General features: G+C 39.9%; 2 protein-coding genes across 4 annotated transcripts; one reads left to right on the top strand and one right to left on the bottom strand.

Moving 5' to 3' along the window:
• Positions 1 to 790: 790 nt before the first annotated feature.
• Positions 791 to 2,383, top strand: LOC113716304 (uncharacterized). The gene has a single exon (XM_072070314.1). It carries the CDS (start codon positions 1,054 to 1,056, stop codon positions 2,224 to 2,226), a length of 1,173 nt encoding a protein of 390 aa, XP_071926415.1. The 5' UTR covers positions 791 to 1,053; the 3' UTR covers positions 2,227 to 2,383.
• A 686-nt stretch (positions 2,384 to 3,069) lies between these two features.
• On the bottom strand, positions 3,070 to 11,924 carry LOC113716885 (retinoblastoma-related protein). 3 transcript variants are annotated; one of them, XM_027241422.2, is made up of 18 exons: positions 11,434 to 11,719; positions 11,041 to 11,148; positions 10,785 to 10,930; positions 10,568 to 10,664; positions 10,359 to 10,405; positions 8,994 to 9,189; positions 8,679 to 8,745; positions 8,380 to 8,556; positions 8,090 to 8,283; positions 7,121 to 7,988; positions 6,698 to 6,866; positions 6,522 to 6,594; positions 5,831 to 6,007; positions 5,630 to 5,749; positions 5,408 to 5,552; positions 5,165 to 5,277; positions 3,546 to 3,661; positions 3,070 to 3,454 (listed from the first exon to the last, which is right to left on the bottom strand). In XM_027241422.2, the coding sequence occupies exons 1-18, from the start codon at positions 11,575 to 11,577 to the stop codon at positions 3,307 to 3,309; spliced, it is 3,105 nt and encodes a 1,034-aa protein (XP_027097223.1). In that variant the 5' UTR covers positions 11,578 to 11,719; the 3' UTR covers positions 3,070 to 3,306. The 3 variants fall into 3 exon arrangements, 2 of the variants coding, with proteins under 2 accessions (XP_027097223.1, XP_071926416.1); XR_011822922.1 differs by having other exon boundaries at positions 3,250 to 3,454; positions 3,546 to 3,680; XM_072070315.1 differs by lacking the exon at positions 10,568 to 10,664 and having other exon boundaries at positions 11,434 to 11,924.
• Positions 11,925 to 12,412: the final 488 nt, after the last annotated feature.

Here is a 12,412-nt window from a genome sequence, read left to right on the forward strand (position 1 = left end):
GCCCCAATGTGGAACATATTTATATGGTACTAATGGAGAGGTAGACGCATGCATGCCAATGGAGATCCACGCTGATGATGACATCCAACTCTCTCTCTCTCTCTACTGCTAAATTAATACTGAGCTACTACTTATTAGTTGATCCTTGAATGGGCCACTGCTCCATGCATTCTCAATTTACTCAAAATCATGCATTCGGACCAGAATTAATAATCAAGTTTTATTTATATATTATTATTGGTCAATGTCAGGCATTCAAATGCGAGACTAGCTAGGTACAGCGGTCTCTTGAATATAGTATTCACCTGATAAATGGCTCTCATGATACTCTCCTCCTCCTTTTTTTTTTTTTTTTTTTAAAGTGATGATTGAATGGAGTAGGACTAGGAGGTGGTGGTCAGTCGTAGCCCCCCCCCCCGGGGCCCCTTTTTTTTTTTTTTTTTGATTACCAAAATCCATGTCCCATTGATGATTGATTTACTACTACTACTACTAGTAGTAATAAATGTAATGGCACGAAGAAGTGATGAAGAAGAAAGAAAGATGTCAAGAGTAGTTTTAAACAACTAGACAACATATGCAAGGCTATTAGGCGGCTAGGATTGAGAAACTGAAATACTATTGATTATTTAGTCATTATTTAATAGTATTTAGTGAAATACTATTAATTATATATATATATATATATATATGTGTGTGTGTGTTGTGTGATGATCAGCTCAGCTAAGAGCCTTCGTATACACTGCCTAAGGGTCACTCGCACTCACACTCCCCCGCCATATTTAGTGGTAGCAAATTAGCAGCAGCAGCTCCTTAACAATCAATTTCTTCTTCTGCTGCAGACAACGGGGCAAGCATCAAACTGGAATTCTGCCCTCAACCCAATCATCTTTCTCTTCCTTTTTCACTACTATCACTCCTACTACTAATACCAGCTATTGATTAGTGCTCATTGCTGACTATTCAAATTTTTTTTTAAAAAAAAAAAAAAAAAAAAAATATCCTTGGGACCTTGTACTGTACTAGTACAGCAGCAGTACCGGACAAGGGAACATGGATGCGAGTAGTAGTCGCGGCAGTAAAAAAAGCAATGATGAGGTAGTATTAAGTGGAAATTCAGCAGCCTCTCCCAACTCAAAGAGTAGAAGAAAGAATCAGCAGCAGCAACAACAAGATCAATCGAGCGGCGGCGGGAGCAGCAGGTTCCTCGGGGTGAGGAGAAGGCCCTGGGGCAGATATGCCGCAGAAATAAGAGACCCCACCACCAAAGAGCGGCACTGGCTGGGGACATTTGACACAGCTGAGGAGGCAGCCTTGGCTTACGACAGGGCCGCTCGCTCCATGCGGGGCTCCAGAGCGCGCACCAACTTCGTCTACTCAGACATGCCTCCCGGTTCATCCGTAACCTCCATTGTGTCCCCCGACGAATCTGATTCACTAATACATCATGTACATGACCATGACCTGTCCGCCGCGGGACTAGTCCTCTTCTCTAATTCTCCGCAACAACAACATCAGCATCAGCATCACCAGCAGCAGTTCTTATTCTTTGGCGGTCATCATGAGACTAGTAACAATCACTTCACGCCGGCTGCGGATGGCAGCGGCCACTACTGGAACAAATGGAATCATCATCATGCTACCTGTGGTGGTGTTGCTCCTGCTGCTGCCGGTACAGGTAATAGTACTAACGTGATCATCAACAGCTTGTTCCAACAGGAGGAGGATCAGAATACAAATTCTGCTGCTGCTCCTGGCGACTCCTACGATAACATGATGAGTAGCTTCTTGTTGTATGGGAATAATAGTGACGATCGCTCCTCCTCCTCCTCGGGGGCCAGGGCAGAATTGCCACCATTGCCGCCTGATATTACGTCAAGCTACTTTGGGAGTGCGACCAGCGAGCCACCACCGCTACTGCTTTCAGACATGGGCCGCGGGATTCTGAATGACATGAGTTTTCTCGAGCTGTCGGAGCGGCCCAGCCGCCCAAGTTTCAGCTGCACTCAAGGAATAATGGAGTATCACGACCTCGTCAGTTCAGGGACGACTGGGACTGCCACTGCAGCAGCTGCTGCTACTGCAGGCAGCTGCGACTTCGTGCATCCTTCCTCCTCGGATAGTTTTGGGGCTGATCATGCCAATGTTCTCGATGATCATCATCATCACCTTTCCTGCTCCTCTACCAACAACAGTATTAATTTCTCCAGCTTTGGATGGTTTTGACTTTTGAGACTACTTGGAGGTAGTTGATCATTCATGCAGGGTCTGTTAGTTTTGTAAGGTTCCAGCTTCATGAATTTGGTTTTGGTGTAGTACTACTGCATGCAGAGCTGGCTGGCTTTCTTCATAACAAGGTATTTCCGCTTGTTTCTGTTTTAAGTTTTTCTCACTTCCCCCCCCCCCCCCCCCCGGGGGTTTTCATGAGTTGGGAGGGCCAGGCTACGACGGAACAAACAAACACTCCCTCCACCCCCGCAACCCGGGGCCCCCTCCCACCAGAGAAAACCACTTTGTGTGGGTTTTTTTTTTGCTGTTTGGTAAGGGGAGGGGGAGGGTGCTCCCCAAGAAACGGACAAGAACCTCAAAACGATCAAATCCCAAGAAATATAAACAGGGATTACCGGGCCGCTGCCCTACCTTTATTTTGTACACTGCATTGCAAGAAAACAGTGCAGTGTGTATCCTTTTTCAAAATTCTTAGCATTTTCAAAGCCATCATCTTCCTTTATTTCTGTGCTTCTGGTGTCTCTGTATTTGTACCCAAAGAGTTCTCCTATGAACAGCTGGATTTTCTTCCTTTTTTTTTTTTTATTTCTCTTGCTTCTCTAGTTAAAGATTAGACCAACACTAAATTCATTCACAAATTTGTTTAACCAGTTGAAAAATTATGAATATAAAAAAAATATATTAATAATAACAACACACACAAATACACACGATGAACAGACAGCAAACTCAAGGAACTGCTCAGGTTCTAATCCCACCAGGAACTAAACTTTGACACTCCAGATAAACAAGGAGTGATGAAAATGCAATGGAATTAACCAGAGATTAGGGACACTGAAATTATACGAGAAATGACTTAATCTAGCTCAAAATATATTTTCCAGAATCGGATGCGAACAGAATTGAGCATGACGACCACTTGGGGTCGTGGCGGCATAATACAATAATTTACCGCTCATGCAATACCCCGTGTCACCACCACAAGATTACTTTAAAATGGAAAAGAGCAACATAAAATGATAAGCAGAAAACCAAAAGCATATTTACATCAAAAATATTCAACTGATGAACTGAACATCATAAGTCAGGTTGCTCAGGTTTCAAGGGTGCAGATGATGATGCACAGTTCCCATTCTGCAGGTACAAACTGTTCGCAACTAGAGAGTCACTAACCAAGCCAACATCAACGTCATCAAAATTCAGTGCACCCCTGAGCTTCCGAGTACTGAAATTTGTAGGGAGAAAAGGTAAGAGTCCGGTACATTGCCCAAGCACTTTCGTGCTTCAATAAATTGTTTGGTACCAGCTATACATACCCATTCAAGCGATTATTGATGGCAGTCAAGTCTTTCGAGGGGCTCTGATAAGCATGTGTGCTTTCTCCAACACAAGCATAATAGCTTTTGGAGCTATGTGAGATCAAAGCATCCATCTGTAAGCATGGCCCAGATCTACATTAAGCAACTAATCATACAAGGGATGCATTTTAAATGTTTTACAAGCTAATTGATTTGCTGCGTCCTATAACCTTCCAATGGGGTTTCCTATAACAACAGCAATCCCCAAATACACCTGACATTTTCAGATAAATGAACAATCACTGACAAACTCGAGAACATCACAGTGGTGTCGCTTATTTCCTTCTACATAAGCCCTTCTGTGGCCAAACTGCACAACGCTATAATTCCTATATCCGGTGGTTCAAGCCTTCTTAAAGTTCATTCAATACTTTAAACAAGGTGAAAGCAAATTACTCATTGCAAACAGGGCAAGTCAAACTGCACAACACAATAATTCCTATTTCTGGTGGTTCAAGCCTCCATAAAGTTCATTCAATACTTTAAACAAAGTGAATGCAAATTAGCCATTGCAAACAGGGCAAATTGCCAAAATAGTACCCCCTCCTATTTGAGCTTTATACTCCCTCCATCCCACGTTTCATGTCTTCGTTTCAATTTTGGTTCGTCCCCAAAATTTTGCCATAGATCAGTACGGATTTTACTCCTTTCCTTTTAAAATTATGTATTTTTTTGGTCCCTCACATCTGAACATTTTAACCTTTAGTCCCTCGCTTTTAAAATCCTCATCCCAAAAGGTAAAATTCTCATCCCAAAAATCATTTTTGGATGAATTTTCACCTAGAATGACTACAATGAATATGCCAAAATATTGTGATACTCGTACAATTTCCTATGGGTACCATTTATACATAAAATTGCAACAGGAAATTGTCTCAATTTGCATGCTAGTAGTTTGTACAAAATAATTATAGACCTCCTAAAATCCATCCAAAATGCATCATTGCTGTAAAGAAAATAATTTTCTGTTCCCTGACAACACCTCAAATCAAGATTTAAATACAAAATCGAATAATTTACCTCTACCTTTACCTAGATAAAATATCTGCAAAAAAAATAAAAAATTGAGCTGGAAAAGTTTGCAATTTTTCCCAATTTCAAAATAATGCTCTAGACTTCAGAAAATGAATCTGGCTGCCTCAAATACTAGTTTATGAGCTTTGGTTGAATATATTTCAAAGTTACAATTTCATGTAAAAATGTGAGGCAAGATAAGTTTTGTGACAGAAGTGGTCCATTTTGGATATCTGAGAACCAAACTCATCATTTTAGAAGTGTGGGACTTAAAAAAGTATAAAGCTCAAATGTGAAAGACTATTTCAGCAATTTTTCCTACCAAAAAATGTAGAACTTCTGAAAATATGAACCTCAAAAGATATTAGAGGCTTTGCAGCTGAAATGACCACTATAAGCCAAGTAATCAACATGCAATGGTAGCATCAGAAAGGAACACGAAAGTATCTCATGCTTTTCTCTTGTGATTAGATTATATTAACAGAACATATAGACAAAAGGAATGAAAGAATTTAAGTTTATGAGCACCCGAAAAGATTACTCCCAGCAGACAAAGCTACTACCTTTGATGATCGCAGGGGAGAGACGTATACATTGTGTGCAGCAGAGACTTTCTTTGGAGACATGTCAGGGAGACTTGGAAATGGAGATGTCTTCGGAGATGTGGGACATTGACCTAATTAAAAGGGAAGACACACAAAATCATTCCTGGCCATTGATTGCATGGATAGAATATATTCCACTTTTTTTTTCTTAATAGAAAAAGGAAAAATCTCATTACACAAAAGCAAGTCAAAATGGCTTACCCTCATTGTTATTGCTACCTCCTACGACTTGATTATCTTTTTGAGCTGTTCCTGCTGGGGAAAGCTCAACTAAAAGGGGTTTCACAGCAGGCACAAATATTTCATTGTAAAATGTGATAATATCAACATGATCTTGCCCACTTTTCTGTTCCAAAAACCATTAAAAGGCTTTAAGTACTTGCACAAAAGACAGGGAAGAGAGAGTAAAGAACCGTACTATACCCCGCTGCGGCGTGCTGATCTCCAGTCAATGAAAACACTGCGAAAAACTTGTGGCTTGCATTGTGGTTGTTTTCTGTAGTTATAAATGATTTCCTTAAACGTCAGGTTCAGTTGCGAAATCTGCAGGTCAAAGCTTAAAATATTAGGTATAACATGGATGGTAGACCATCATGCTTCATTTTTATAATAACCCAACAGTACCTTGGCAACTCCATAAAAGCAACAGAGGATAATTTGGTCAATGTGGCGGTTGAAGAAAAGGGTGGTCCGCTGACTAAGAATTTTCTGGAAAAAACAGTAAACAGTCTCTCTCATGTGCTGAGGCAGTTGTAGCCGCTCGACCATACCATTAATCCTGACAGCTGCTAACTTTACAATCTGGGTAAAACAATAACTTTCACCTTAGCTTTAGAAAAGTCACAATTAACTTAATCAGGTATTAGCCTCAAGCCCAATAAGTATTTGAAAAATAGCATATTGAGGAAGAGATCACAAAGCAAGCAATTCCACTTTTAAACTGCCTACATTTCCTTGACGAAGAATCACTGCACAGATGCAGCTCTAGCATTCACATATAAAAATAAGGAATATCAAAAGAAGATCGGCTATCCAAGCAGCCACAAAAAGCAGGCATGACCTTTTATAAAAGGCTAGCTAAAGAAAAGCCCCATTCAATTTACTGGTCCTCTTCCCAAGAAAAACAAAAGCAACACTTAAAAGTAAGTCTGGAACCAACATAGGAACTGATTAATAAATAATTACAAAACAAGGGCAGTAGGTGGAATGCAAGTTTCTTAACTTATCGGCAAGCACATTCCATATAAGCTTTTAAGTGGTCTAACCTTACTATACCAGCTAAAATAGAAAAACAACCATCACATACGAACAATACCTTGCCAAAGAATACAGTAATTGCAGTTTCTGCACAAGTTTCCCCTCCACCACCAGGATTTGGCCTTGTAGGACTGTAAAATTCCAAGTCAGGCAAATTTATAAACTGGAAGAACAGTCAAATATCTTGGTTCAAATAAAAATGTTCTCCCATATGCATGGATTTGACAACTACACCTGGCAAATGCAGACTGTAAAGCTGGTGCTGGAAGCTTTGACTTCAGATTGTTAAGTGCCATCAGGCGATCTTTCACCGGTGACGTGAAGGAATTCCGCTCTACCAGCACACTACGATACTCGGTGCACAACCTTTTGGGTGACCGAATATCTCCATTCTGAACTGCACCTGTTGTGATGTATGTTAGCCAGGGGAAAATAAATACTATTAGCAGCTGGAATTCAAATGACAATAATTCATTTATTGTTCAAATCAGGGAAAGCTCAGAGTTCAAGAATCCACTCCATATATAAGTTTTGCACCTCCAAAAACTAAGATCTAAAGATCATACAACAGGAAAAAGGTCCAAGTGACAACTCCAAGTTGTGGAATGAGCTAAATTGATGAAAAAAATTCAAGGTAAGGTTGATGCAAATTATTACCAGGGGCATTTTCTTGCTTCTGTAATGATGACACAGAAGACATGTTAATATGCATAGCAATTGCATCCAAAGATGGCATTGGCTCAGCTAACAATCCAAGACGGTTTATTTCTGCAGAAAGTGCTGGCCTAGCAACTGTCAGAGAATTGTACATTGAAGAGCCCTTCTCCCACACCATACTCTCCAAAAGTCGTTCTTCCAAGGAATTTAAATGTCGCCTCAACTCCCTAGGAAGGCTTTCCTCATGTCTAATGAAACTCTCTATCACCTTGCTCAGATCAAAAGCTGTAATACCTGTTCTTTCTAGCACTGCTGGAAACAACATTGTCACTGTCTTATGTGTGGCAAGAACGAGTTCTGCCGAACAAGCAAGCATACATCGATGAAACCGCTCATTGGTTAGTAACGAGGATAAGTTGTTAGCGTGCAAAATTTGGGACTCTGCCACACACATTGCAAGCAGAACCCTATAGTACAACTTTAATGCCTCAAGTCTACGTTGTTCTGCCCATATGTCATCCATCAAGCTTGTGGTTTGAAGGCCTCCAGCTGCAGAATACTCCCCAGGGCCACAACTTGGAAATATAGCCTCCAATATTACCTGGGACCTCCTTACCACATCAGCTGTTACATCTCTATCGCATGATGAAAGAAACCTCTCCAACTCAACCAAGGGTTTTGATGGAAGTGGTGCAATAACAGTTCGAAGCCACTTTGCAGTGTTCATTGCTGTGCTTACAGGAGTAGCAGCCATTCTTGGGTTGCCACTGCCAGGAACAGAATGTAAATGAGATGGAGCAGGAGAGCGGTAGGGTGAGAGTGGACTTGTGATTGTTTTTGCCGGTGATGCAATCAAATCAATCTTCCTCTACAAATTAATGAAACCAACCAATTAAAGAAGAGAGAAAGAGAGAGAGCACTATAAGCTAGTATTAAACTACCCAGGATTTTCTGAAATATGGGACACACCTTTGCTCCATTCATGTTTATTGCACCACCAGACAAGCTCCCAGATCCGAGCAAACTATCATCGTCATTAATAAAGATTCTTTCATCTAAGTCACCTTTATTTCGAATCGCGTCATCATAATTTTTTTCCAGTATTGTCATACTAGAAGATAAAGATGATTCGTCCATTAGATCTTCAAAATAGACCAATTCATCTGTCTTGGACATGTTAAGGATATTAGCATGAACACACATACCATAAGAAATATCAGAATGTAAATGAACAGACATTGGACAGTTCTAAAATTCACCTGTGTCAATCCTGTCCAGGTTTTCTATTCTGCATTTTGATGCCATGTGCGGCTTCTTCTTCAATATATCTGTGATAAGCTGGTTGGATTTTTCCAGCATTCTCTTTAACTCATCTTCCGATGTCTCGTATAATTTGCTAAGGGATGCAATTAGGTCTACTTTATCACCTTTCTTAACTGCAAAGAGGACAACAAGATGAGAGAGTCATACAGTAGATTTTCTTGATCAAAAACTAAAGGGCATAAAGATAAATTTTTTTACATTATTATTACTACAAGGGGATTTAAGAGATAATTACCAAATCTTGAAGAGTCATTGATGTTCAAGTTCCTGTAGCATACTGGAACATGTATAATCAAAATAGCCTGACACAAACATTTATAAACCATTAGCAAGTAAAATCCACATGTCAAAGATCCCTGGCACACATACTGACCTAAGACTCTCACATGACAATCTAAAAACTAAACATGAAAACTTAGACTTAATTTCCCTTTGTTAGTCACTTCTTTTCTTTCACCATCCAAAGATCCAAACTTTTCTTACAGGAAGTTAGGAAGCATGAAACAATAATGCAACTCAAACAAATGAAGCCCACAAGAACTTAACCAACCAGAATTGAAAGTAGACCGTTAGTGCTGGTCACTAAGTCCTTAAAACGACCAAATACATGAACCCGAAGCACCAGAAATAGCAACCATCCAAAACGACGATAGTCCAAAGTGTATCCAGTATCATTGGCGAAAGTGGAGAGCTTGTCAGTGGCATCATTCGTCAAAAAGATCTCCCCGTATGTGCGCTTATAGTACCTTTCATCACAGAAATAGTTAAAGTTACAGTTATTATTCCATAAATCCGAAAGTAGAGAAAATTTATTTTCCTTACAATAAAATGGAAGTAACTTATTTTCTGCATGCACAATGAATTTCATCAGATAATCAATTTATCCTTTTGACAATCCCCACATTTATGTCTAAAGCACAGCAACAACACTAACAGGTGTTTCTCCATCCTACAATCCCTTTAAGAATGGGAACTGAAAAGCACCTTGGAGAATAAGCGGAAACTTCAAATTCTATAATTAATTAGCCAGCTAAAAGAATTAAGACTCAAATAAGCTAGAATACAAGACAAGGAAAAAATTCAAAATATCAATTCGAGGAGCATATCAAATATTCAGTTTCATGCAGCTTGGTGAAACATAGTTGAAGGTCTCATTATCACAAGGATATTGTGCTGTAATATCTTATGCACCTTTTTTAGTAGAATAGGCTCAATTGATTTAGGAAAAAAAATATAACAACTCACTGCAAGGCATGGCAAACAGTATTTCAGCATGACTTTGACCACATATGAGAAGTTAACAGCATTAAGCTTTTAACATTGTGGATCACCAAACTTAACGCTACCTCAAAGTTCATAAAGTAATCTTAAGTGATCCATAACAGACTAGAAGAAGATAATTACAATTCAGGTATCTGGACCAATATCGTTATAACTCGTGAAGAAAGTCACAATTTCCTGGAGTGCATTTCATGCATGCAAATTCTTTTAAGCTTCATTATAAGAATTACAAGAATGAACTAGCAATAATTAAGGTGGTAGCCAACTATTATATGCAACAGCTCCCTTGTTTCAATTTATTAGAGCAGTGCCCTGTCAAATTACAAGCATTGGCTTTGAGTATTACAAGTCCCATGGATATAACATGACACAGTGCTTGTTGTACCTAAACAGGCCTACTGATTGTGTTATATCCTACAGCCACTCAATCACATCTTAGATCAACCCTTAATAAAAGGATCTTAGCATGAGATAGGTAATGAGATCATAGATATGAATGCGATTATTCAGAATAAAAACTTTGAATAATCATTGTGACTAAGTTTATCAAGACAGCAACAGAAATGAATAACTTTTTTCTCATCAGAACATCTACGTCACAAATGTGAGAAAGAAATCAGAGCACGGTACTCACTTGCTCAACAGGCTCAAGTGTACAAAGTTTGTCTGCATTTGCTTTGCCTAATGGAATGGAGAGAAAGAGATGACAAGAGAATTAAAAACAACATAGAAGTAGGAAATTAAAAATAAAGTGCCAAAGTGAAACCCCACAAAAATAAGAGGTTAAAAAGGTCAGCCAGCACACAACATAATCACCCCAAGATGAATGTCTATATCAAGTACCTCAAGTCTCTTCTCCCAATCAACACCGTAAAGATTAGTTAAAATGGGCGCAACTTTGAGAATAAAGTGAGGAAGTTCTTTGAAAAAATCACCTACACTGCAAATTTGGGTGGGGGGAAGGGGGAGGATTCATCAGTGACTATCGTGGAAGTGTTGGATGAGAAATCATTTTTTTGAAACATGCGGCAACAAATTAAAGTTGGCCAAGAATGCATACTTGAGCTTTGCAAGTCTTAAAATTTGGCATAAAGTAAATCCATTTTCATCAACATGTCCTGGACTGGAAGTATCTACTTCCCTCACACCCAACTTCTTGACAGTGAAAAGAACAAATGCAAACCAATAACGTTCTGCTTCATCAGCCTGTGATAAGATGAAGAAATAAGATGGCAAATAATATCAAAACAGCCACCCAAAGAGGTTGCAAAGGTGTAGTGAGAGAGAGAGAGAGCTTAAACATGTAGTAAGCTTACCGTGCCACTTCCAATGGCAGAAACATTGGCAGCCAAAAGATGCTTGCTTTCGTTAAACAAATGTAATGCTTGGGGCAAAGTGCTGCCATCCATTGATAATGATGCATTCTGTTGGGAAGAGAAATCAACTAAATCGATCAAGCAAAGCAACAAAGTGAACCAGAAATCGTGATTGAAATTTTTCTCAGATAATTCCCTTCCCCGCCTGCACCCTCCTTTCGAAAAATCTCAAATAACTTAAAAAACAGAAGCGCCGCCCAAGCCCCAGAAAATGAAGAAGCCCAATATGGTTTAAGAAAAAAGAAAGTAAAATTGAACACGCAAAATTTTTGGGGGGGGGGGGGGGGGAAGAAGAGGAAATTGGTTTAAAATGAAAAGGAGAGCAGAAGACACCTTGCAAAACTCAGAGAATCGGACATCAATGGAGGTGGTGGAGGGAGTAGCTCCACCTTCAGCTCCAATTCCACTTCCAACTTGGGAATCCACCAGCTTGGGTGGAGTGGAAGGTTTGTTGATTCCATCATCTTCCATGGTCATGGGATCAGAGCAGAAGCAGTAGGAAGCACAGATTCTCGGATCGAAGATCTGACAAGTAAAGGAGGATGGAGATCCCAAAATCGAAGGCAGGAAACCCTAGGAAACGCCCTCCCAAAGTTTAGCACGGCAGCTCTCAAAGAGAGATCCGACTCCAAAGTTCAAAAGCAACGAGTAAAAAAAGCGCCGAAACCGGAGGCCGCAGCTGAGGCCGCTCCTCTTCCTCTCCTCCTGTCTTTAGTAATGAGTAATAGTAGTACAGGAGTTGTATTTTCCCTCGCTTTTTTCCCTCTCTTATCTGAGTATACAACGCTCTCTCCCTCTCCCTCTCTCCCTCTCTCTCTTCCCCCGCTTCGGTTGCAATACCCGACAAAACAAATGATCATCAAGGCCTCTTTGCTCCCTGTTCTATTTCTGTTTATCCTATCCTTTTCTTTTTCTCCTTTTCTTTTGTTATATTATTTTTAGGAAAATCGCCAATTTAGTCCCTAAAATTTTTTTCCCATCGATTTAGTCCTTATACATTATTTATAGCCAATTTAATCCCTAAACTTGTATTTCGGTTCCAATCAAGGAACTTAAGGGCGGCGCCACCGCATAATTTCCATCAGCTTCCTAATCAAGTAACCCAGAAGAGGTATTTTAGAAACCGAAACAAAAGTCTTATGAGAAATACCCACCCAAAACCCAAAATGAAAACAAAAAAAATTTGTTGGACAAAAATTTCTTGCTCAACTCTCACAGAAGAGGGGTGGTGGCCTGCTTAGCCAACCAATGTAGCACCTTCAACCCATCCTCGAATACAACCGGATACCAATTCTCAAGGGCTAACCTGTAA

Source organism: Coffea arabica, chromosome 11c (genome assembly GCF_036785885.1).
Source record: "Coffea arabica cultivar ET-39 chromosome 11c, Coffea Arabica ET-39 HiFi, whole genome shotgun sequence".
NCBI classification, from domain to species: Eukaryota; Viridiplantae; Streptophyta; class Magnoliopsida; order Gentianales; family Rubiaceae; genus Coffea; species Coffea arabica.